Raw genomic sequence first — 22562 nt, forward strand, 5'->3', positions numbered from 1 at the left:
TACTTTCTATTCTCTATTTTTTGACTTGTGACATCTTATTACAACTCTATGGCAATATAATATACATCTCTTCACATTAATATTATGTACAGTTTTTAAAAACTTTAAAAATTAAGAGAACTAAGAAAAGTCAAAAAACTTAAAAAGAAGAACAATGATAAAGGACTACTAATACTAAAACTACTCCTATGATTAGAAAATAAATGATCCCTCAAAACAGACTGTGTATACAAAAAAAAATTAGTAAAGATGGCATTAGAATTTAGTGAGAACAAAAAGGAAATTCAAATGTCACTGAACAATGGCAAATCATTTTGGAAAACAAAATACTATTTGTATTTGAAATACTGTACTTCAATTTGTCACTACAACATCTTTGTGAAATATGAAGAAGTATTTTAAATTATTAGGTTTCATAACAGGTATCAAACATAATTCTGGTATATCTGTATTTTTGTTTGTTTGGTTGGGTTTTTTGTTTTGTTTTATTTTGTTTTTAGATTTTATTTATTTGTTTGACAGAGATGGAGAAAGCACAAGCAGGAAGAGTGGCAGGAAGAGGGAGAGGAGAAACAGGATCTCCACTGAGCAGGGAGCCCAATGCAGGGATCGATTCCAGGACTCTGAGATCATGACCGAAGCTGAAAGCAGATGCTTAATGACTGAGCCACCCAGGTACTCCTAATCTGTATTGTTTTTAAAACAAATGGAATTCTGGGGTGCCTGGATGATTCAGCTAGTTAAGCATATGACTCTTGATTTCAGCTCATGTTATGAGCTCAGAGGGGTAAGATCCAGCCCTGTGTCTGGCTCCTTCCTGAACATAGAGCCTGCTTAAGATTCTCTCTCTCGCTCTGCTTCTGCCCCTCCCCCAATGCTTGCTCTCATGTGCATGTATGCTCTCAAAATAAATAAATAACCTTAAAAAATGGAATTCTACCTTAGATCATAGTAATCTAAGTCCTCTTAAAAAGGGAAATCTCAAAATATCAATTGTCATACCATGTAATAAAATCCAATTAAGAAGTGACATTCTTTGCAGAGAACTATCCAAAAATAAAGTGGTACTTCTTGGCTTTTAGATCAAGTATGAGTCTATCATAAGACTTCATTCCCAGATGATACTAACGTGGTATGTCAAAATGGGGCCTCTGCCATAGCTTCTTGGTAATCTGCAATGTTCCTCCTCCCACCAAATGGTCTCTTATTTACATAATATTTCTATTTTTCTGGGTCTGATTGTATGTTCTAAATTATTATATGTTCAGTAAATCATTAAAAACTATTTTAAATTCTATGCATAATGAAATGGGCAAAATAATAATACCTTCTTTTTTTAAATACACATAAAGAGAGTTATTATAACATGGAAGGAGGATGGCAGCAAAGAATGAGGTTCCTAAGGCTGCCTCCTCCCACAAATACAAGTAGATCCCAGTCAAATCATCCTAAATACCCCAGAAACCAACCTGAAGACTGGCAGAAAAAACTCCACAACTAAGTGTAGAGAAGAGGACAAAGGACACATCAAAGGTGGTAGGAAATGCAGAGACATGACTTAGGAAAGAAACCAATGCAATGGGGAGGAAGTCACAGTCTCAGAGGAGTTGGAAAAAGAGACTAACATATAGGGGAACACACAGGAAATGAATCCTCATAGGACTGGTTTGGAAAGCTGGAGGGCCTAAATTTCTTGAGTTCTTACAACCAGGGAGGCTTAAAGCCTGGGGTTATAAAGATCAGCACGTGTGGTTCTGGGAGAACTCGAAGGACACTGGGGCTGCTCTTGGAGAGAAGGCAGGGAAAATTGTCTGTGGACATATAGCAATCTGAAGAGCACCCAACAAAACAGATAAAGGAAACCAGGAGCTAGTTCTTTGGGGGGAAAAAAATGGGGGGGTGGTTTACGGAGAGGGTGGTTGGGTTATGGACACTGGGGAGGGTATGTGATATGGTAAGTGCTATGAAATGTGTAAGCCTGACTATTCACAGACCGATACCACTGGGGCAAATAATGCATTATATTTCAATAAAAATAATTAATAAAAAAATCAATAAAACTGATATACCTCTAGATAGACTTACCAAGAAAAACAAAAAACAAAAAACAGAAAAGACCCAAATAAACAAAATCACAAATGAGAAAGGAGAAATAACAAACACTAAAAACTACAAGCAATTATAGAAGAATACTACAAAAAATAACATCCCAACACTGGACAACCTAGAATATGGATAAATTCTTAGTAACATATAATCTACCAAAACTAAAATAGGAAGAAATACAAAATTTGAAAAGTCCAATCACCAGCAAAAAACTGAATCTAATCAAAAAACTCTCAAGAAACAAAAGTCCAGGTCCAGATGGCTTCTTAGGTGAATTCTACCCAACATTTAAAGAATAGTTAATACCTATGCTTCCCAAAATATTCCAAAAATAGAAAAGGAAGTAAAACTTCAAATTCATTCTATGAGGGCAGCACTACCCTGATACCAAAACCAGAAAGACACCACAGAAAAAGGGAACTACAGGCCAAGATCTCTGATGAACATATAGTTGCAAAAAACCTCAACAAAATACTAACAAACTGAATCCAACAATAGATTAAAAGAACCATTCACCATGATCAAGTGGGATTTATTTCTGGGTTGCAAAGGCAGTTCGATACTTGCAAATCAATTAATTGATACAACACATCAATAAGAGAAAGAGTAAGAACCATATGGTCATGTCAGTAGATGCAGAAAAATCATCTGACAAAGCACAACATCCATTCAGGATAAAAACCCTCAACAAAGTAGATTTAGAGGGAGTATACCTGAATATAATAAAGACCAACAGCTAATACCACCCTCAATGGGGGAAAAACTGGAAAGCATTTCCCCCAAGGTGAGGATAAAGATAAGGATGTCCACTCTCACCACTGTTTTTTTTTTTTTTTAAAAGATTTTATTTATTTATTTGTCAGAGAGAGAGCGAGCGAGAGCGAGCACAGGCAGACAGAGTGGAAGGCAGAGTCAGAGGGAGAAGCAGGCTCCCTGCGGAGCAAGGAGCCCGATGTGGGACTCGATCCCAGGACGCTGGGATCATGACCTGAGCCGAAGGCAGCTGCTTAACCAACTGAGCCACCCAGGCGTCCCACCACTTTTTTTTTTTAAAAGGTTTTTCCATTTAATTTATTTGAGAGAGAGTGAGAGAGAACACAATCAGGGGGAGCAGCAGAGGGAGAGGGAAAGGCAGGCTTCCCGCTCAGCAAGGAGCCCTATGTGGGGCTCCATCCCAAGACCCTGGGATCCTGACCTGAGCAGAAGGCAGATGCTTAACTGACACACCCACCTCCTCCCAACCCACTTTTATTCAACGTAATACTGTAAGTCCTAGCCACAGCAATCAGAAAACTAAAAGAAATAAAAGGCATCCAAACAGGTGAGGAAGCAGTAAAACTTTTCACTTTTTGCAGATGACATGATACGATATATAGAAAACCCAAAACTTTTAAAACTAATAAATGAATTCAGTAAAGTTGCAGGATACAAAAATCAATGTTACATTTCTATACACCAATAATGAAGCAGTAGAAAGAGAAATTAAGAAAACAATACCATTTACAACTGAACCAAAATAATAAAATAAAATAAAATAAATACAACTAAGGAGGTGAAAGACCTATGCTCAAAAAAAAAAAAAAAAAAAAAACTAATGAAAGAAGCTGAAGACAACACAAAGATATGGAAAGAAATTCCATGCTGATGTACTAGAAGAAAAGATTTTGCTAAACTATCCAAAGCAACTACACATTTAATGCAATCCCTGTCAAAATACCAACAGCATTTTTCACAGAGCTAGAACAAACAATCTTAAAATTTCTCTGGGACCTTAAGAGCCAAAGCAATCTTGAAAAAGAAAAGCAAAGCAAGCTGGAAGCAATCACAATTTGAGACTTCAAGTTATATTACAAAGCTGTATTAATTAAAATACTATGATAATGGTAAAAAAGAGACCATCAGAATAATAGAAATGAACAGAAAACTCAGAAACAAAGCCACAGTTATATGGTCAATTAATATTCGACAAAGCACGTAAGACTATCCAACAGGAAAAAAAAAACAAATGGTATTGGGAAAACTGGGCAGTAGTAACATGCAAGAGAATGAAACAGGGACACTTTCTTACATCATACAGAAAAATAAACTCAAAGTTGCTCAAAGACCTAAACGTGAGACCTAAAACAATAAAAATCCTACAACAGAGCACAGGCAGTAATTTCTGTGACACAGGCCATAGTAACTTCTTTTTAAATAGGTCTCCCAAAGCGACAGAAACAAATGAAAGAATAAACTATTGTGATTACACCAAAATAAAAAGTTCTGCACAGTGAAGGAAACAACCAACAAAACTAAAAGGCAACCTACTGAATGGGAGAAGGTATTTGCAAATGACTTATCTAATAAAGGGTTAGTATCCAAAATATATAAAGCACTGATACAACTCAACACTCCAAAAAACCAAATAATCAATTTAAAAAATGGGCTGAAGACAGCAATAGATGTTTCTCCAAAGAAGACATACAGATCGCCAAAAGACACATGAAAGGATACTCAACATCACTTATCCTCAGGAAGATAAATAAAAACCACAATGAGATACTATGTCACACCTGTCAGAATGGCTAAAACAAAGAACACAAGAAATAACAGGCGTTACAGCTGTTGGCAAGGATGTGGAGAAAAAGGAACCCTCTTGCACAAATTCAAAAGGATACATGCTCCCCTATGTTTATAGCAGCATTATTTACAATAGCCAAATTATGGAAATAGCCCAAGTATCTATCAATAGGCGAATGGATTACAATATGTATATACACACACACACACACACACACACAAATATTATTCAGCCATAAAAAAGAATGAAATCTTTCCATTTCCAGTGACATAGATGGAGGTAGAGACTATATGGCTAAGTGAAATAAGTCAGTCAGAGAAAGATACATACCATATGCTTTTACTCTAATGTGGAATTTAGAAAACAAAACAAACTACCAAAAGTTAAGAGAGATAAGCAAACCGAGAAACAGATTCTGAACTACAGAGAATGAACTAGATGCTTACCAGAGGGGAGGTGGATGGGAGGAATGGGTGAAAAATGTGATGGGGATTAAGGAGTGCTCCTGTTGTGATGAGCACCAGGTGATTAAAATAAAAACTTAAAAGAGAGAGTTGAAACAAGTTTATAGCACTCTTTCCATTGAATTTACTTCAAACAAGTTATTATGATTTGCCTAGTCTAGCTACATTAGCCAGATTAGCTCACGACTTTTTCATGATGTGCTTGTATGGTCTAAAATGATAATTTAAATGTATTAGCATAAATGTCTTCAAATAATAATTTTAGTTCCAGTCTGGATATTGCTAAAACTTAGTCTGTGTGTAACTACCTAAGTAGCCAATTGCATAATTTCAGTATTTTTCACAAATAGAGTACCTCTCCAAATATTTTTAGTTACATTATATAGTAAAAAAAAATTTAGTTGGTTTTTTGATGTTACACCAAGCAGGATAACCAATATGGCTACTCCATTTCCACAGTCTTTACAGCTAACAATTTTACAAACATACTGACTGACTTCATTTAGACCTGCCAGCAAACAGGAATTTTTATATTTATCTACTATTCTATTGCCAAATACTCGCTTCTTTGTCTAAAACAATTTCCATATAGAAAAGTATTTTCCAGAGTACAATCTGTCATTTGGATTTTTTTAAGGATTTTATTCATTTATTTGAGAGAGAGACAGTGAGAGAGAGCATGAGAGAGCAGAAGGTCAGAGGAAGAAGCAGACACCCTGTGGAGCTGGCAAGCCCGATGCGGGACTTGATCCTGGTACTCCAGGATCATGACCTGAGCTGAAGGCAACTGCCTAACCAAGTGAGCCACCCAGGCACCCCACATCCTATTTTTTAAATAAAATGTTTGAAATACAATAAGCGACACTGTTATTTTTATCAAATAACTATAGATTCCAAATTTTTGCACTTCAAATAGCTTGGCCAAGGACAGTGTTATATTGTAATCTTATTTCTTATATTAAAACTTACGTGAGAGTTCTTGTCTAAAACAATCTATTTTATGTCTCAGAATACTCCATACACAACAAATTATGAAAGTGACAAAAGTTAAACAGTGCTCCTAAGCTCTGACCTCCCAATACTGGAGTACAGCAGGATAAATCAAATAATACTGAAATGGAATACAAAGTACAGGATTCTTCCATATTCCACTGAAGTCAGACTTGGTCAATGACTTCAAAGCACCATCAGAGGGTTCTGGTTTAAGATGTAACAAGAGGACAACCTGTCAGCAGCCCAAGAACGATCTAACTGTTTTATTAACTGACAAAAACTCTTGTCTTAATGGCTTTCATCTTCTTAAGCCCTGAAGAAACAGAAAAAACTGACTTAGGAGTTTACACAGAAATGGTCTAACATGAAAGAAAGGAAACAATAAACTGATGAAAAAGATTAATTACTGCTGAAAATGTGTATTTTAGAAAATAAGTATTTTGAGTCATTTAAGTCAGATTTAGATAAACACAAAACAATAAACTCAGAAGGTGCATGACAAGACAAGAAGGATTATTAGAACTAAAAAGCAGCATCATTAAAAAGAAGCAAACAATGGAATGGATGGTGAAGAAAATCACACTGATGATATGGCAGAATGCTAGGGAGAGGAATAAAAGAAAGAAACATGGAGAAATAACACAAAGAAATGAGAACAAAGGCTTAACAACTGAATACTTTAATCCTAAGAGAGGACAAGAAGAAATGAAAGAAAGGAAATACTCAAAAATAAAATTAGTCTTTAGGGAAAACAGACCTAAAGTCATATTAAGAGTTTGTAGAATATCAGCTAATGCTCAAACATAGCCTGTGAATAACAAATGCAGTAAGACAACAGAAGGAAATAAAAGTTATAAAAAGAAACAGGAATGGAAGAAATAAAACTTTCTTCTATTTGCAGATGATATGATTGTCTACAGAAAATCCCAAAGAACTGACAAATTTTAAGAACCAATCAATTATACCAAGATTGCAGGATACAAGATAACACACAAAGGTCATCTGCTTTCCTCTATATCAGCAGTAACACTAGGAATCTGAAATTTAAAATGTATACTATTCACATTAGGGTCAAAAATATTTTTAAAAACTTAGGTATAAACCTAACAAAGTATATATGACTTATATAAGGGAAACCACCAAACTCTAGTGAAAGACCTAAAAAAGATAAATGGAAAGATATTCCATGTTCATGAATGTGGAAACAATTTAATTAAGAAACTAGTTTTTCTAATGTGATCTAAAGATTGAAACTACAACTGAACTCAAACATCCCCAGTAGTTGGAAATTAACATATTAATTCTAAAGTTAGTATAAAAAGGCAAAGTACCCAGTATAGCCAAAACAATACGGAAGAAGCACACAAAGTAAAAAGACTGACACGGAGTTTAAGACTTACTATAAAGCTACAGTCATCAAGATGGTAAAAATAGACTGATACAAACAGAATTAACTGACCTTTGAAAAAGAAGCAAAGGTAACTCTATGAAGAAAAGATAGCCTTGCCAACAAATGCTAAAACAATTTAAACATTCATATGCAAAAAGAAGAAGGAAAGAAAAAGAATCCAGACACAGACCCTGTATGTTTCAAAGAAATTAACTCAAACCAAATGTAAAAATACAAAGAACTATAAAACTTCTGGAAGGAAACATAGGTGAAAACCTATAAGATCTTGGATTTGGTGTTGAAGTTTATTTATTTTTAAGGATTTTCTTTGTCGGAGAGAGAGAGTGAGAGAAAGAGCACAAGAAGGGGAAGCTGCAGGCAGGGGAGAAGCAGGCTCCCCACTGAGCAAGAAGCCAGATTAAGGGCTTGATCCCAGGACCCCTAGGATCATGAGAGGAAGGCAGATGCTGAACCAACTGAGCCACCCAGGCATCCCAGTGATGAAGTTTAGATATAACACCGAAGTCACAATTCATGAAAGAAATAGCTGATAAACTGAGCTTTTTATTTAAATGAAAAAACTGGGGACCTTAATGAAAACTATGGGACTTTAGTTAATAATAACATATTAAAATTGGTTCATCAATTTCAACAAATGTACCATACTTAGGGAAGATGTTAATAATAGGGGAAGTTGCATGTATGTGCATGGGGGGTGGTTATAATAGGGGAACTCTCTTTTATGCTTAATTTTCTTGGTAAAAAATAGATCTACTTTAGCCAATTTACTAATGAAATGGAGTATAGTTTTAATTTGTATTTAAACATCTTTATAAGTGTTTACTAACTATTTCCTTTTTTCTGAGCCTCCTTCCATGCTTTTACGTACAAACTTCCAAGACAAAGTTCAGAATAAATCCAGGCATTAACTGTTCAAGTTATATTTGTAGGCTTGACACTTTCATGTACACTTCATTGAGAGCCAACTTCTCTGTTGTAATGCCATTTTGTTTCAAGAGGCATAGTTTAGGATGGAATAATAGGTCTGAATGTACTGTTTTCCTAGATTTCATTTTCTCAGATTATCACCATGAGCTTCTTGAAGAATTAAAGTACTACTTAAAAGTGTTTTTCAAATATTTGTACAAAGATGTATTTTCCAAAGATAATAAAACAATGAAGACTGAATAAAAATTATCCTATAGTGAAAAAAGATCTAAATTTATATTAAGGGAGTTTACAGAGTATCAGTTTTTATGATCCAAGCTTAGATATTGGTCTGAAATTTTCATACTGCTAAAATAAAGAAATTCTGTAAGTGTCTAGATAGGGAAAAATCACACACACACAAACAAACTCAAAACAAGTTAGCTGTCACGGCTATCAGTGACATTCACTAAGCATTTCTGACTTCTAGTCACCTAGGCGGAATATACTTCTTCACTCTCTTGAAACTAGGTGTAACTATATGACATTTGGCCAGTGAACTGTGAGGAGAGGTGCTCTGTTATCATCTCTGAGTAGGAGCTCTAAAAAGAGTATGTGTCCATGATTCATCATGTTGCCTTTTCCTACATCAACACTTGCTGCTTCACCCTGTACTTTTATGTTTTGGAGGTGGCTACTTTCCTTAAACCTCATGAACCAACTACTGGTAGCTTCAAATTTTTCTTCTGTGGCTTCCTCCCCTCTCAGCCTTCAGAGAATTCAACAGAATTAGGGCCTTCCTCTGGATTAGGCTTTGCTATAAGGGAATGTGTAGGCCACTACAACTTTCTCCATATCAGCAGTAAGGCTGTTTCATTTTCTTATTGGTGGATTCACTGGAAGAGCACTTTGAATTTCCTTCAAGGACTTTTCCTCTACACTCACAGGTTGGCTGCTTGGTGTTAGAGGCCCAGCTTTTGGCTTACCTTGGTTTTTGACCTGTCTTCCTCACTAAACTCAATCATTTCTAGCTTTTGATTTAAAGTGAGAGATGTGTGAATTTTCCTTTCGCTTCAACACCTAGGAACCATTATAGAGTTATTAATAGGTCTAAAGTCAGTATTGTTGTAACTCAGGGAACAGGTAGGACCAGAGCGGGGGGTGGGGGGGAAGATGGGGGAGTGGCCAGAGAGTGGAACAGTCAGAACCAATACATTTATCCATTAAGTTTGTCATCTTATACAGGCATGGCTCCTGGCACCCCAAAACAATTACAGCAGTAACATTAAAGATCACTGATCACAGATCACCATGACAAATATAATAATGAAAATGTTTGAAATACTGTGAGAATTATAAAAATTTGACATAGAGACAAAATGAGAAATGCTGTTGGAAAAATGATGCCTGCATACTTGCTCAATAAAGGGTTGCCAAAAGCCTTTTAATTTGTAAAAAATGCAATTATCTGCAAAGTGCAACAAAGCAAAGCAAAATGAAGTATGCTAGTACAAACCAACACAAGTATTTTTTTCCCTCTTCCTTTTCTGGACTACAGACAAATGTTTCTTTTCACTGATGCACAATAATTATGTGGATGACTGTACTAGCATTTATTAACCAGTACTCTACTGATGGGCATTTATGTTGTTTCTCATCTTTCACTATTAACAAATGGTGTTGTAGTGAGTAACTGTATATACATCATTTCACAAGTTAAATTCCTAGAAATACTGCTGGTGAGTCAAAGGGCATATGACTTTGGCCTAGTTAGATACTGTCTCTTATTCCAGTTATGTCAATTTATATTACCAGCAGGACACATGTCTATTTCTTTATAAGTTCACAATTTTAGTGTTATCAATTTTACAGGTTTGTCAACCTGGTAGACAAAACTGCTAATGTTTTTGGTTAATTTACTTAATTATAAGTAAAACTGAACAACTTTTAAGTTCAAGACAGATCTGTATTTAATTTTATGTGACCTTTCTATGCATCTCCTTTGCATAGTGTTTCTACTATTTAATAGTATTATTGTTAGAAATTTAAAATATTCTAATAGCTCAAAGGCATATCAGTCACATGGTTTTCCTTTCAAAACCATCCGAACAGTACTGAGGTCAAACACAAAAGAAAATCATACTAAGGAACTCAAGAATAAAGAAATATAGGTGCCTGGGTGGCGTAGTCATTAAGCATCTACCTTCAGCTCAGATCATTACCCCAGGGTCCTGGGATCAAGCCCAACATGGGGCTCCCTACTCAGTAGGAAGGAAGTCTGCTTCTCCCTCTCCCATTCCCCCTACTTGTGTTCCCTCTCTTCTTCCTCTCTCTAAAACCTTAAAAAAGAAAAAAAAAAAAAAAAAGAGAGAGAGAGAGAGAAATAGTGGTTGTATAAAGTGACTGAGCAGAAGACTGAATAAAATTAAATATAGTCAAAACTAAAAAATTATTGTAAATAAACAATTAATGTAAAATATTCTTCAAAGATTAAAAAAGAAATTACCTAGATTTATATCCCCACTAGAAATGGGCAATTCAATAAAATTGTAAAGTCCTTATTTCCTCACCTTACCTAATATATAGTCAACATTCATCGCTTTAAAAACAATCTTACTTCTAATTTATGTAACTTTACTTAATACGTAATTTTACTTCTACATGTAATAAAAAAAAGTATGTTAGTGAGAAATCTAAATTCATTGCATGGAGTATAGCAGAAAAGAGCTTTTATATAGCCCAACTACTGAAAATTAATAGTACATATATTCAATGTAACAGTCATAATTTATCTCATATATTGAATAAAGAATGTGAAAAGAGAAAATGAGGAGAAAAATCAAGAGTATCTTTTTGCGGTAGCTAAGAAAATAAAGAGGGAAAGTAGAAAAGAATTCTAGAAGATGTGACTGTACATATGAAAATTACTTGAGTTAGGGTTAAACAATAAACAATAAAACAGCAGGGGAAAAAAGAATGCATGTCATGACAAGTTACCTAATTTATAAACAGAAACAATGTCTACCTTGCAGCGTTAGTGTAAAGAAGAAATGATAATACAGATAAAAAGACCAAGATAAGGTGCAAGAACACAGAGAAAAGGCACAAGGAATATGCTCAATAAATGCTAATCTGTTTTTTCTACTGGCAAGCATAAATTCCTCATGGGCAAAAGGCCATGATGAAAAAAGCAGCAACTGAAAATTTGTTACTGTGGTGAAAAACGATATGCTCAACTCAAATATACCACCCTAATTTTTAAGGCTTTGCACGTCTTCTATGATTTAAAGAAAATGAAAAAAGGGAAATTAATGAGATAATGAAAATAATACAAAGTATTTTCAATACTGTCTATAAGAATCATTACATGCCTACACAAACAAGAAAATACCAGAAATCAATAGTTTTACCGTGGTTTTTCCTGATCCTCGGGGTCCAATAATGAGTACAGAATTACTTTCTCCATGGATAGCAGTTCTTTTTAGCAGCTCAATTAAGTGTCTGGAATGACATATATAAGTCAAAATTTAAAAAGGAAGCTGGAGGGGTGCCTGGGTGGGTTAAAGACTCTGCCTTTGGCTCAGGTCATGATCCTAGGGTCCTGGGATTGAGCCCCACGTCCGGGCTCTTTGCTCAGCAGGGAGCCTGCTTCCCTTCCTCTCTCTCTGCCTGCCTCTCTGCCTACTTATGATCTCTGTCAAATAAATAATTAAAATCTTAAAAAATAATAAAATAAAAAATAAAAAGGAAGCTGGAATAATATGCTAGGTAATACTATTTAAAAGCTGAATTTGAATATGCACAGAAAACCACTGAAGAGAGGGTAGGTCAATATGGATTCTCTGGAAACCTCAAGAGAAAACCAAGTAAGTTTGAAATGTCTTAGCTTTATGATGTCATGAGACAAGGGACAACAGCAGCATATCTTGGGAGCTTTCATTCCACAACAGGCTGTGGAGTATCAGAGCCCAGAATTTTCTCCATATACCAGCTGACAGAAGCAACACAAGATTGAAAGGTAAGGCACATTCTCATTATGACAACAGTTATATCTGCTCTTCCTTTATAATATTTATTGTTTCTATAAAAGAAAAAGAAATTTTTTATCTCTATAAAAATGTTTGTTAGCCTTATTCAAGATAAAATCTGTGCGGATAATTTTTATAAAACCTAACGGCATCTTTAAGTAAGTTCATAGTGGACAAAAGGACAGCTAAACTTACTTGTATTGTACTTGTACTCCAAATAAGTTACTATGTGGGCTCTGATGACAAAATCTTTCCCGTAAAATTCCTTGTACCTGATAAAAAGAAAGTGAATAAATATAAATAAAAATGTTACACATGAAATAAAAATGAATGAGAATATACATTTACAGCAGTCAGAATTAGGTATTAATGAGTCTATTCAACCCTCCCTAAATAACTTGTCTTCACCAGTTCTGGTACTACTTTCATGAGTTGTAAAACTAACGGTTCTTTCAACCTAACTCAAGTCCCGGAGGAAGGAGGAGAATTTACTTGTGAGGTTCAACAGAAAGAATTAATTGCATTAGCCACATCAGCAATTTGAGGGTTGTTTTACATTGCATGTGAATAAATGAACACTTCACTTTATATGGTACATATCAGCCAAGGAAAAAAGACAGGAGAGAATGTAATAATGTAATCTCACCTAATAATGCTCATGAACCACACCTCAATCTCTAGAGACCAAACAAATCTAAACTGGCTTAGCCCAAGCCCTATCTACCTGCACCTATCATAAAAGTCAGGATTCTGAGAAAACAAAAGTTTAAAAGTTCATATAGTTACTGAGGACCTACTAGAAGCAGAGTAAGATACTCCTAAAAAAGTATGATCCATGCCTAAAGAAATAGTGCAAATAAACTGGAAAGAAATGACACACTGAAAAAAAGTTGTAATTTAGCATATAAGGAATTGCTCAACTACATGGAAGAAATTAGATTCATCTGTATCTATAAAATGAGGAATCACTGGAACGAATTAAGAAAAAAAATTTTTTTTTAAATAGGTGATTCTTTCTTTTTTTTTTAAAGATTTTATTTACTTATTGGACAGACAGAGGTCACAAGTAGACAGAGAGGCAGGCAGAGACAGAGAAAGAGAGGAGGAAGCAGGCTCCCTGCTGAGCAGAGAGCCTGATGTGGGCTTGATCCCAGGACCCTGAGATCATGATTGAGCCGAAGGCAGAGGCTTAACCCACTGAGCCACCCAGGTGCCCCAAGAAAAAAAATTCTTATTAATTTTGAGTTTGCCTTAGAATAAAGGGCTTAAACTGAGTTGTAAAATATTATGTCAGATAATCTAGCGCATTTTTAAAAAAGACAGACCATTAAAGGCATTTCCTTTTCTGCATCTGCTGCTAATACAGAAACCTTTCAAAGACAAAAACCTTAGGAAGCTATTTGAGATTTGGTCCCACCAATGGAAACAAGAAGCTTCCAAGATAATTTGCTTTTCTCAGACTGACAGCATGGGACTGATTCTTCATGTACCAAAAAGGTAGAATCTGAGTTCTGTTTATATGTAACAGAGGCTAAGCAAAGCAAATTATTCAGAGCAAATTATTCAAAGCAAATTATTATTTAAGAAGGGGAAAGAATTAAGAGGAGTGATGCCAGAAGAACCAATTATGTGGATCTTAAAGTTAGCCTTTCCTAAATCTTAATGTTTTTCATTTATAAAATAGAGACAGTAATAGTTTTCAGGCAGGCCTGTTCTCAAGATTAAATAAGGTAGTCGTCTTTAACATAACTTAAGTATTTGTACAGGTAATAGTTAATACATATAAAACACTTAAATGAGCATATATAATCATAATACTAATTATATGGTGTATTTCTCTACCTAGATAAGATCATTAGAAATCAAAATATAAATCTCTATCCTTTTCTTTTTCAAACTTCAACTTGTCTATCAGAGGCAACAACTATGTATAAAATCTAAGGGATAAAGTGAAGTGAAGCTGTAGTGAACAGTGAACGGTTCAAAAATCTCAAAGTGATCTGAGATGAAGGTTAAACACATATATATGTATACAGAAATTAAGCTGTACGTGGAAGATACTTACTTTACTAGGATATGTAAATCATACTTAAGCTAAATTTCTTTCATGAAACGGAGTTAAACCTTTTCCTTCCAGAAAGAAAAAAAAAGTAAGGGAGGAAGGGATGCCAATAACATACATTTAGTTTTGATTTAAAAAAACTATAGTTCTGGTCAAGCCAGATAAATAGAAATACCAGGACAAAGTTATTATACCCATTCCCTATCTTAAGACACAGACACATAGATATAGGCTCAGCACTTTGAATACTGTATGCACACAAGATAATATTAAATGTTCGTGATAAAAACACTCAACATACTAGGAAAAAAGGGCAACACACCCTCACCCCAATAAAGGACATCTATAAAAACCTCTATCTAACATCACTTCAATGGTAAAAGACTGAATGTGTTTCCCCCAAATCAAAAACAAAACAAGAATGTCTGCTTTTCAGTTGTTACTCAATATTGTACTGAAAGTTCCAGCCAGGGCAATTAGAAAATTAAAACAAAAATAATAAAGTCACCATAATGAAAAGAAAGTTAAACTATGTTTGCCGATGACATGATCTTATATAAAAAATAAAAACTATGAGAACTAGTAAGTCTGGTCAGGTTGCAGGATACAGATTAATATATAAAAATCAATTGCATTTAGATATGCTAGCAATGAACAAATAAAAAAGTTAAAACAATTCCATTTATAACACAATAATCACAAGAAATAAAATAGGAATAAATTTAACAGAAGTAGTAGAAAACTCTGAAGTAAACTGAAATTAGGACACATTTGTCTAAAGCCTTAAAAAGCATGAAAGTAGTGTAGAGTCTCTCCTTGAAAATGTAAAGTGTTTCATAAGTGTTAAGGAAAGAATTCAAATTAAGAAGATAATTATTTCTCTGATCAGTTTTGATTGATAATAGACTTTGAGGTTAATGAAAATATATACTAACCTGTGAAAGGTACTCTGCATATATTAAGTTGTTACTCTTAGATTTGCGACTGCTCATTTTAACAAACTGAAATCCTTAAAAAAAAAAAAAAAGCATGAATATAAAAACATTACAGGCTTGAAGAGATTAAGAATTTAGTATTACAGAATCAAAATAAACACAACTTTTAAAACATGAAAACTCCAATTTCTCCAACTTCAAAAACTCACCTCAATCTCTTTTGGTAATCATTCACAATATACATAAATCAAACTGTTGTGCTGTATGTAAATTATTTCTCAGTAAAACTGAAAGAAATCTGAACAGTTCTCTAAGTTTGGCTTATTTGACATTCCATACCACATGGTATATGGCTCTTACAGACAACTAACTTCTTTCTACCTTTCGCTTCAATCTACTATTCACATTCCCTCCCATAACTATTTTTCTTTCCTTAAAACTATATGCTTCCTTTATACGGAATGTTTCCCTCTCCATCCATCCCACAGGATCATAACCTTCCAGAAAGCCTTGGCTTTCCTGCTCTACTCATCGTACATACACTGTCTTTAATTCGTAGGTAAAATGCCTCTTCCATGAACTTCCATAATTGCTTTATTTCTCTTCATCCATAATCAAATTATATTAAAAAGACTGTCCACTTAACTACCAATATCCCCAATCCATTAAAATTCTGAGCATTTTAGCACAATATCCAAAACAAAATTGGCAATTATGATATGAATGGAAAATATATATACTAATAAAATAAAGAAAAATTTGTAAAAGTCTTTATGGCAATATAGCCACAGATAAATACATTTGGCTAAAAGATCTAATTTTCTTTTCTTTTTTCTGTTTTTTTTTTTTTTAAGATTTTATTTATTTATTTGACAGAGAAATAGACAGCACAAGTAGGCATAGTAGCAGGCATAGAGAGAGGGAGAAGCAGGCCCACCTCTGAGCACGGATGCAGGGCTGGATCCCTGGATCTTGGGATCATGACCTGAGTGAAGACAGCCACTTAACCGACTGAGCCACCCAGGCACCCCAAGATCTAATTGTCTTAGCACTGATTTCCAATAGCAATCTTTACTAGTCGGGTAATAAGAACTTAAGCACTGTTTGCTTATATACCAGGAACTGTTACACATACTTTGTATTTAACTCATTTAATAACTCATTAACTCACATTTATTAATTTTACATACTGACAATTAGATGCCAACCATTGGAATGCTGTTTTATTCTTCTCTGGAAATGCTAACAGGATAGCATCTGAGCAAGGCTTTGACAGATTGAGAGCAAGCAAATCTGTCTCCCCCTAACTGTATAAGCCATGTAGTCAGGGCCCAAAGTCCAAAGGACTTCTGGTTCCAAGATCCGAAATTGGAACTTAAGAACAGAATATTCAACTGGTTTATTCTTTAAGAATATTTTTTCTTAGGAGAAAAGCAGTCTTCTCAGCTGCCTCTGGGCACCTTCTAGGAGCCTAATGTCTATGCAAGCAACTTTAAGAATCTTTATATTAACCATTTTTTAATTTATTATTTTTTTATTATTTCTCCCCTTAAATAAAAGTTGCATGGGGGGGGGACCCATTTAACAACATGAAATGATATCCTCACTGTGGCTTAAAATACCCTAACTGTGAAAAAAGGTCTATGCTTGCTACCAACACATTAAAAATGATTAGTAATATATTCTCCTTTCTGGAATTAGAGTAGTATATTTCATCTTTTATTTGCTGCCTACAATTAAGACATGGGGTTTAAGAGGAATATTTCAAATAATATTAAAATTACTAGTCAATATCTACACTTCTACTTCTAACATAATTCTGCCATGATTGGAATAGTCTCCCTACTTACTTCAAACTTGAAATTACCAGAGGCATTTTAGCATGTCTGAAAAAGCTGGCAATACAGACTCTACATCTTTAACTGAGTATATGAAAAGGTTTTCATTTTTTAAATTAAACCAGAAAAAAGTAAAAGCAAAGGAAGTGAAGATGAAGACACCAAAATTTTTCTAGAAAGTTTTAGATTTTTAGAAAGTCACAAGTGATGAAATTTAAAAAAAAAAAAAAATTCAAATCAGGACTGTAAAAAGCCCAGGAAAAAAAAACCTGTACATCAAGTTTAAGATAAATGCAAATTCTTAAAGAGTAAGGAAAAGCACAACTAGAGAAATAAGACTGATGGTACTACTATATTTAAGAGCTTTGTTATCAGCAGGGCCCAGATTTGGGTTCTTGTTCTACGGAGTCACCTTCACTTTCCTAAGCTCCAGTTTTCTTCTCTGCAAAATCTGAGATAAAACTATTAACTAATTCATGGGTATTGCGGGGGTTAAATTAAGTGATTTACCTGATATGCAATGCTGTCAAATCCCACGCACAGCAATACCCTTTATCATTTTACATTGGAGAGAAGAACCAAGAGGAGGATGGGGAAGTGGAGGTAGCAAAAGCACAGATTCTTGTAAACAAGTAATTTCTTTGACAGTACTTCTTTGACAATGCAATAAATACCAAGTGTGAATTCAACTGAAGAACTTCAGAATTATGAGAGAATACTTCAATGGTATACATTCATTGAGTTCTCATCAATATAAAAAAATAGTTTCGAATATTGGTAATAAAAAGAAATGATGGGTGGATCAATCTACAGTTACATGGATCTCAAAGACTCCAAATTACTAATGGTAAGAAGCCATTCAACACCTGGAAGAGATGATGATTGCTTGGCAACATACCCCGAGTTTCTGATTTAATAGGTTTAAGGTAGCAATTGACAATTTGCATTTCTGATAAATTCCCAGATGATGCTCCTACTGCCAGTCCCAGAACCATACTTCACCAGCTACTGAGAAAATTGTCAATTACTTTTCATTCCACACCAAACCTCATAAAACTGTTAAGATACCACAGAAGATAAAGAAATCCATTGGTATAGATACCATCTCTTCAATCCAAGCTAAACCTAAAGGTAAACAGTATCTAAGGATTATACTGAGGTAAACAGTATGTAAGGATCACCAAAACAGGAGAATTTGGCACAAAAAAGATACCATGAAGCCAAAGGACTTCCATTATGGTAAATAAAATAAGCTAAAAGGCTACCTATTAGAAAACATCATAGAGTGTTAGCCACAAGCGGAATTAAAAAGTCAGAAAAGTTTTTCTTTCTCCAGTTATATAAAAGTAATAAAGGTTTTGTCCTATCATCTGATAATTCGGAGAGCCTTCAGAGGATAGTCATATAAACTCCTTAAACGGGGCGTCTATGTGGATCAGTTGTTTAACTGTCTGCCTTCGGCTCAGGTCATGATCTGGGAGTCCTGGGATGGAGCCTCATATGGGGTTCCCTGCTCAGTGAGGAGCTGCTTCTCCTCTCTCTGCTGCTCCCCCTGCTTGTATTCTTTCACCCTCTCTAAGAAATAAATAAAATTGTTTTAAAAAAACTCTAAAAAACTTGTAAAACAAAAGAGTAAAATAAAGAAAGAAACACTAGCTTGGATGTTTTATAGTTATATGTCATCCCCTGATCAAAAAACAACAACAACAAAAATCTTCTTTCCTGCAAAGAATTATTAAATTGTTTTGATATATGTGTTTTAACAGCACAGAAAACAATGTTTATATGAACAGATTTTGATTCATCAATATTTCTTGGGAATAATTAAAATCCCTAGACTTAAAAAAAAAAATTAAGCAAAAGCAAAAATTAGTACCTAAAATAGTTACCAACTTTAGAAAATAGTTATCTCAAAGTGGTGTCAAATCACATGAAAGGTGCCTAATATAAAAAGAACAAAAAAGGGACGCCTGGGTGGCTCAGTTGGTTAAGCAGCTGCCTTTGGCTCAGGTCATGATCCCAGCGTCCTGGGATCGAGTCCCACATCGGGCTCCTTGCTCAGCGGGGATCCTGCTTCTCCCTCTGCCTCTGCCTGCCATTCTGTCTGCCTGTGCTCGCTCTCTCCCACTCTCTCTCTGATAAATAAATAAAATCTTAAAAAAAAAAAAATCCTTAAAAAAAAAAAAAAGATGTGCTTGATTCAGAAGATGAGGACAAACATTTGCTCTGTTAAAGCCAGCTAACTAATGGTGCTAACTGAAGATTAGTCTCCCAATTCCAATCATAAGATGAAAAAAGCACTAATGGCATGGCATTGTTGGACAAGCTGTGTCAGTTACTGTGATGCCAAGTGGGTGGTCGGTGGCAAAGAACAAGTAATATTTAGAAAGACATGAGCAAAATGGATGAACGCACATAAAAAAATAATAATAATAATTAAATCCCAGGCCAACAGACCTGAATTTAAAGGTATAGAAACTCCTTCTGCTATAAATTATTACTCTAATATGAAAAGTTGGAAAAAAACTGGATTTGTGTCATAAAACATGCCTATAGAGTTCCTGGTAAATGACAAAAGAGTTCTTTTTATAAAACCTGAATAAGGTGCCCCTTAAAAATTTTTTTTACGTAAAAAAACAAAATGCACAGGCTTGGGTGGCTCAGTTGATTAAGTGTCTCCCTGGGACTTTAAAAATCAGCTGGCTCCGGGCACCTGGGTGGCTCAGTGGGTTAAAGCCTCTGCCTTCAGCTTGGGTCATGGTCCCAAGGTCCTGGGAACAAGCCCCACATTGGGTTCTCTGCTCAGCAGGAAGCCTGCTTCCCCTTCTCTCTCTGCCTGCCTCTCTGCCTACTTGTGATCTCTCCCTGTCAAATAAATAAATAAAATCTTTAAATAAAATAAAAAATAAAAAAAATCTAAATGTTAATCATTAGTCTCCTAATTACACTGTTAAAATTCTTTAGAACTATGCAGTACAGTGGAGTCAAATTTAGGGCAGTTAGATTTCAACTCACCTATGATGAGATTCTGCTGTATAATTTCTTACAACCCACTGCATCCAGTGACATATCTGTAATGTGGTACATCCAATGCAACATGGTAGGCCCAATGAAAGCATTCTTCCTCATAAAGAGTACAAGCTCACAAATCGCTAAACTTTTTATTTTAAAAGGAAAAGGAAAATCTGCCAGCATTGATGAAATTTTGGACACAAGGGTAACATTAAACTATAATTAGAAACACACACAAAGAAACTGTTATTTGCTTTACTCAATGTAAGTTTCCCAAATAACATATTTGCCTGGGAAAATTCTTCTAAAATATTATTTCTGTGTCTTAGTCATAAATCTGTGATCTACAGAATGTTCTCTGATTGACCTGCTATACTACCAGGTCTCAGGAACCACAGTTCTATACTACTGGCTCAAATGAGTTGCAATACGGTTCTGACTTTTCTGCCTTAGGTCATTCTGCTGAGTTATAAGACACACATAAAGTTAGATACATATATAGGGTGGGAAGATTCTCACTACATCAATTCTAGAGAACTTCCAAATTGTAAAGCAGAAAGGTACTGGCCATTGAAAATTTGTTTCTGTGTTGCAAAAGACTAAAATGACAGGAATTATAGATATATGGCACATGAAGCTGCCTGCTCATACATTTTCAATGAATTCTACAACTCACATTCTTATAATTGAAGAAGAAATGTTAAAAGGGAAATACTAAAATATATTCATTGACCACTACTTAGCATACTTATATTTGGAATTTCAGGCTTCTTAAGAAGATGTTAACCAAAGCAGGATAACTAAGTGAATGAATTTAAGACAAAATCGTGTACCTTCAGTTTTCACTTACCAAACGAGGTGGCTTATTTATCACAATAATCACCCATTTGTATGCTTTCTAAAAACTACATGTTGATTAATTCCTAAATTTTATGAAGCAAGTCCTTTACTGCTCCTGAGATTTCAACCACTTACAGCTCCTGTTTTCTCATAGTGACTTCCTAACACCAAACCTCACTCAGAACCACTATCTATATTCTTCACTGTCTCTACATTATATATTTTATTTTTTAATTTATTTATTTGAGAGAGAGACAGAAAGAGAGAGAGAGCAAGCACAGAGGAGAGTGAGAGTGAGAGGCAGAGTCCCTGCTGAGCAGGGAGTCCCACATGGGGCTCAATCCCAGGACCCTGGGATCATGACCTGAGTCAAAGGCAGACACTTAACCTACTGAGGCACCTAGGTGTGCCTATATCATATATTTTAAACTAACTCTAGCCAACAATAAAAGTGATTATTTAGAAAAACCTCTTAAATTGTAAAAATAAATAAATAAATAAATAAATAAATAACTAGAAAAGAAACAAATGACACTAATAATGTATTTCCAAATAGAGCTCAATATCTAACCAGGTGTCAGGTGTTTCCCCACCCTGGGAATGGTAAATAAAAATCTATCTGGTATGTACAGCCAACTTAACCTCTTCACCTGAGGCTGGTTCTAATCACTGTCTTTCAGACTAACAAAACACCAAACCATCCAGGGACAATCAACATGAATAGACTCCCTGGACAGCCCCTCAAATCAGATTTTTTTTTAATTGAACTATAGTTGGTATATTACATTAGTTCCAAGTGTAAAATATAGTAATATTATATTACATTAGTTCCAAGTATAAAACATAGTGATTTAATAAGTTTATATACTACATTCTGCTCACAAGTGTAGCTACCATCTGTCACCATACACTATTACTATACCACTGACTATACTCTCTACACTATACCTTTCACCTCTGTGACTTACACATTCCACAACTGGAAGCCTATACCTTCTACTCCCCTTCACCCATTTTATCCATCTTCCCACACCCTTCCCCTTGTGGCAACCATCAGTTTTTCTGTATTTCTTGGTCTGTTTCTGTTTGTTGTTGTTGTTTTTATTCATTTATTTTGTTTTGATTCTACATATAAGTGAAACCATTTGGTATTTTTCTTTCTTGGATTTCACTTACTATAAAGCCCTCTAGGTCTATATATGTTGTGGCAAATAACAAGATCTTGTTCTTTTTAGTGGCTGAGTAATATTCCATTTTATATATCTATATCTATATACACACACATATAATGTATACGTATATATTATATACACACACACTTGTATAATGTATAGTGGTATGTGTGTATATAGATGTACGTATATACCACTAACCTGAACAAAAAGTCAGGTACTGTTTTAAGTCTAG

General features: G+C 34.8%; 1 protein-coding gene across 21 annotated transcripts in view; it reads right to left on the reverse strand.

Moving 5' to 3' along the window:
- Nucleotides 1-22562, reverse strand: part of ORC4 (origin recognition complex subunit 4) — a 103054-nt gene that overhangs the window by 41674 nt on the left and 38818 nt on the right. For 12 of the 21 annotated variants that reach the window (XR_014300591.1, XR_014300592.1, XR_014300593.1 and 9 more), the window contains 3 exons: nt 15466-15539; nt 12664-12740; nt 11851-11941 (listed from right to left, as the gene is read on the reverse strand). Coding sequence is in view for 13 of the 21 variants with exons in the window: in XM_082690891.1 (XP_082547017.1) it covers nt 11851-11941; nt 12664-12740; nt 15466-15522 (225 nt within the window). In the remaining 8 variants the exon portion in view is untranslated. Of the gene's footprint in view, nt 1-11850; nt 11942-12663; nt 12741-15465; nt 15540-20318; nt 20375-22562 lie in introns of all 21 variants that reach the window. The other 9 variants (XR_014300595.1, XM_082690889.1, XM_082690893.1 and 6 more) reach the window with 2 other exon arrangements.

The sequence above is a fragment of the Mustela nivalis genome (assembly GCF_964662115.1).
Source record: "Mustela nivalis genome assembly, chromosome: 11".
NCBI classification, from domain to species: Eukaryota; Metazoa; Chordata; class Mammalia; order Carnivora; family Mustelidae; genus Mustela; species Mustela nivalis.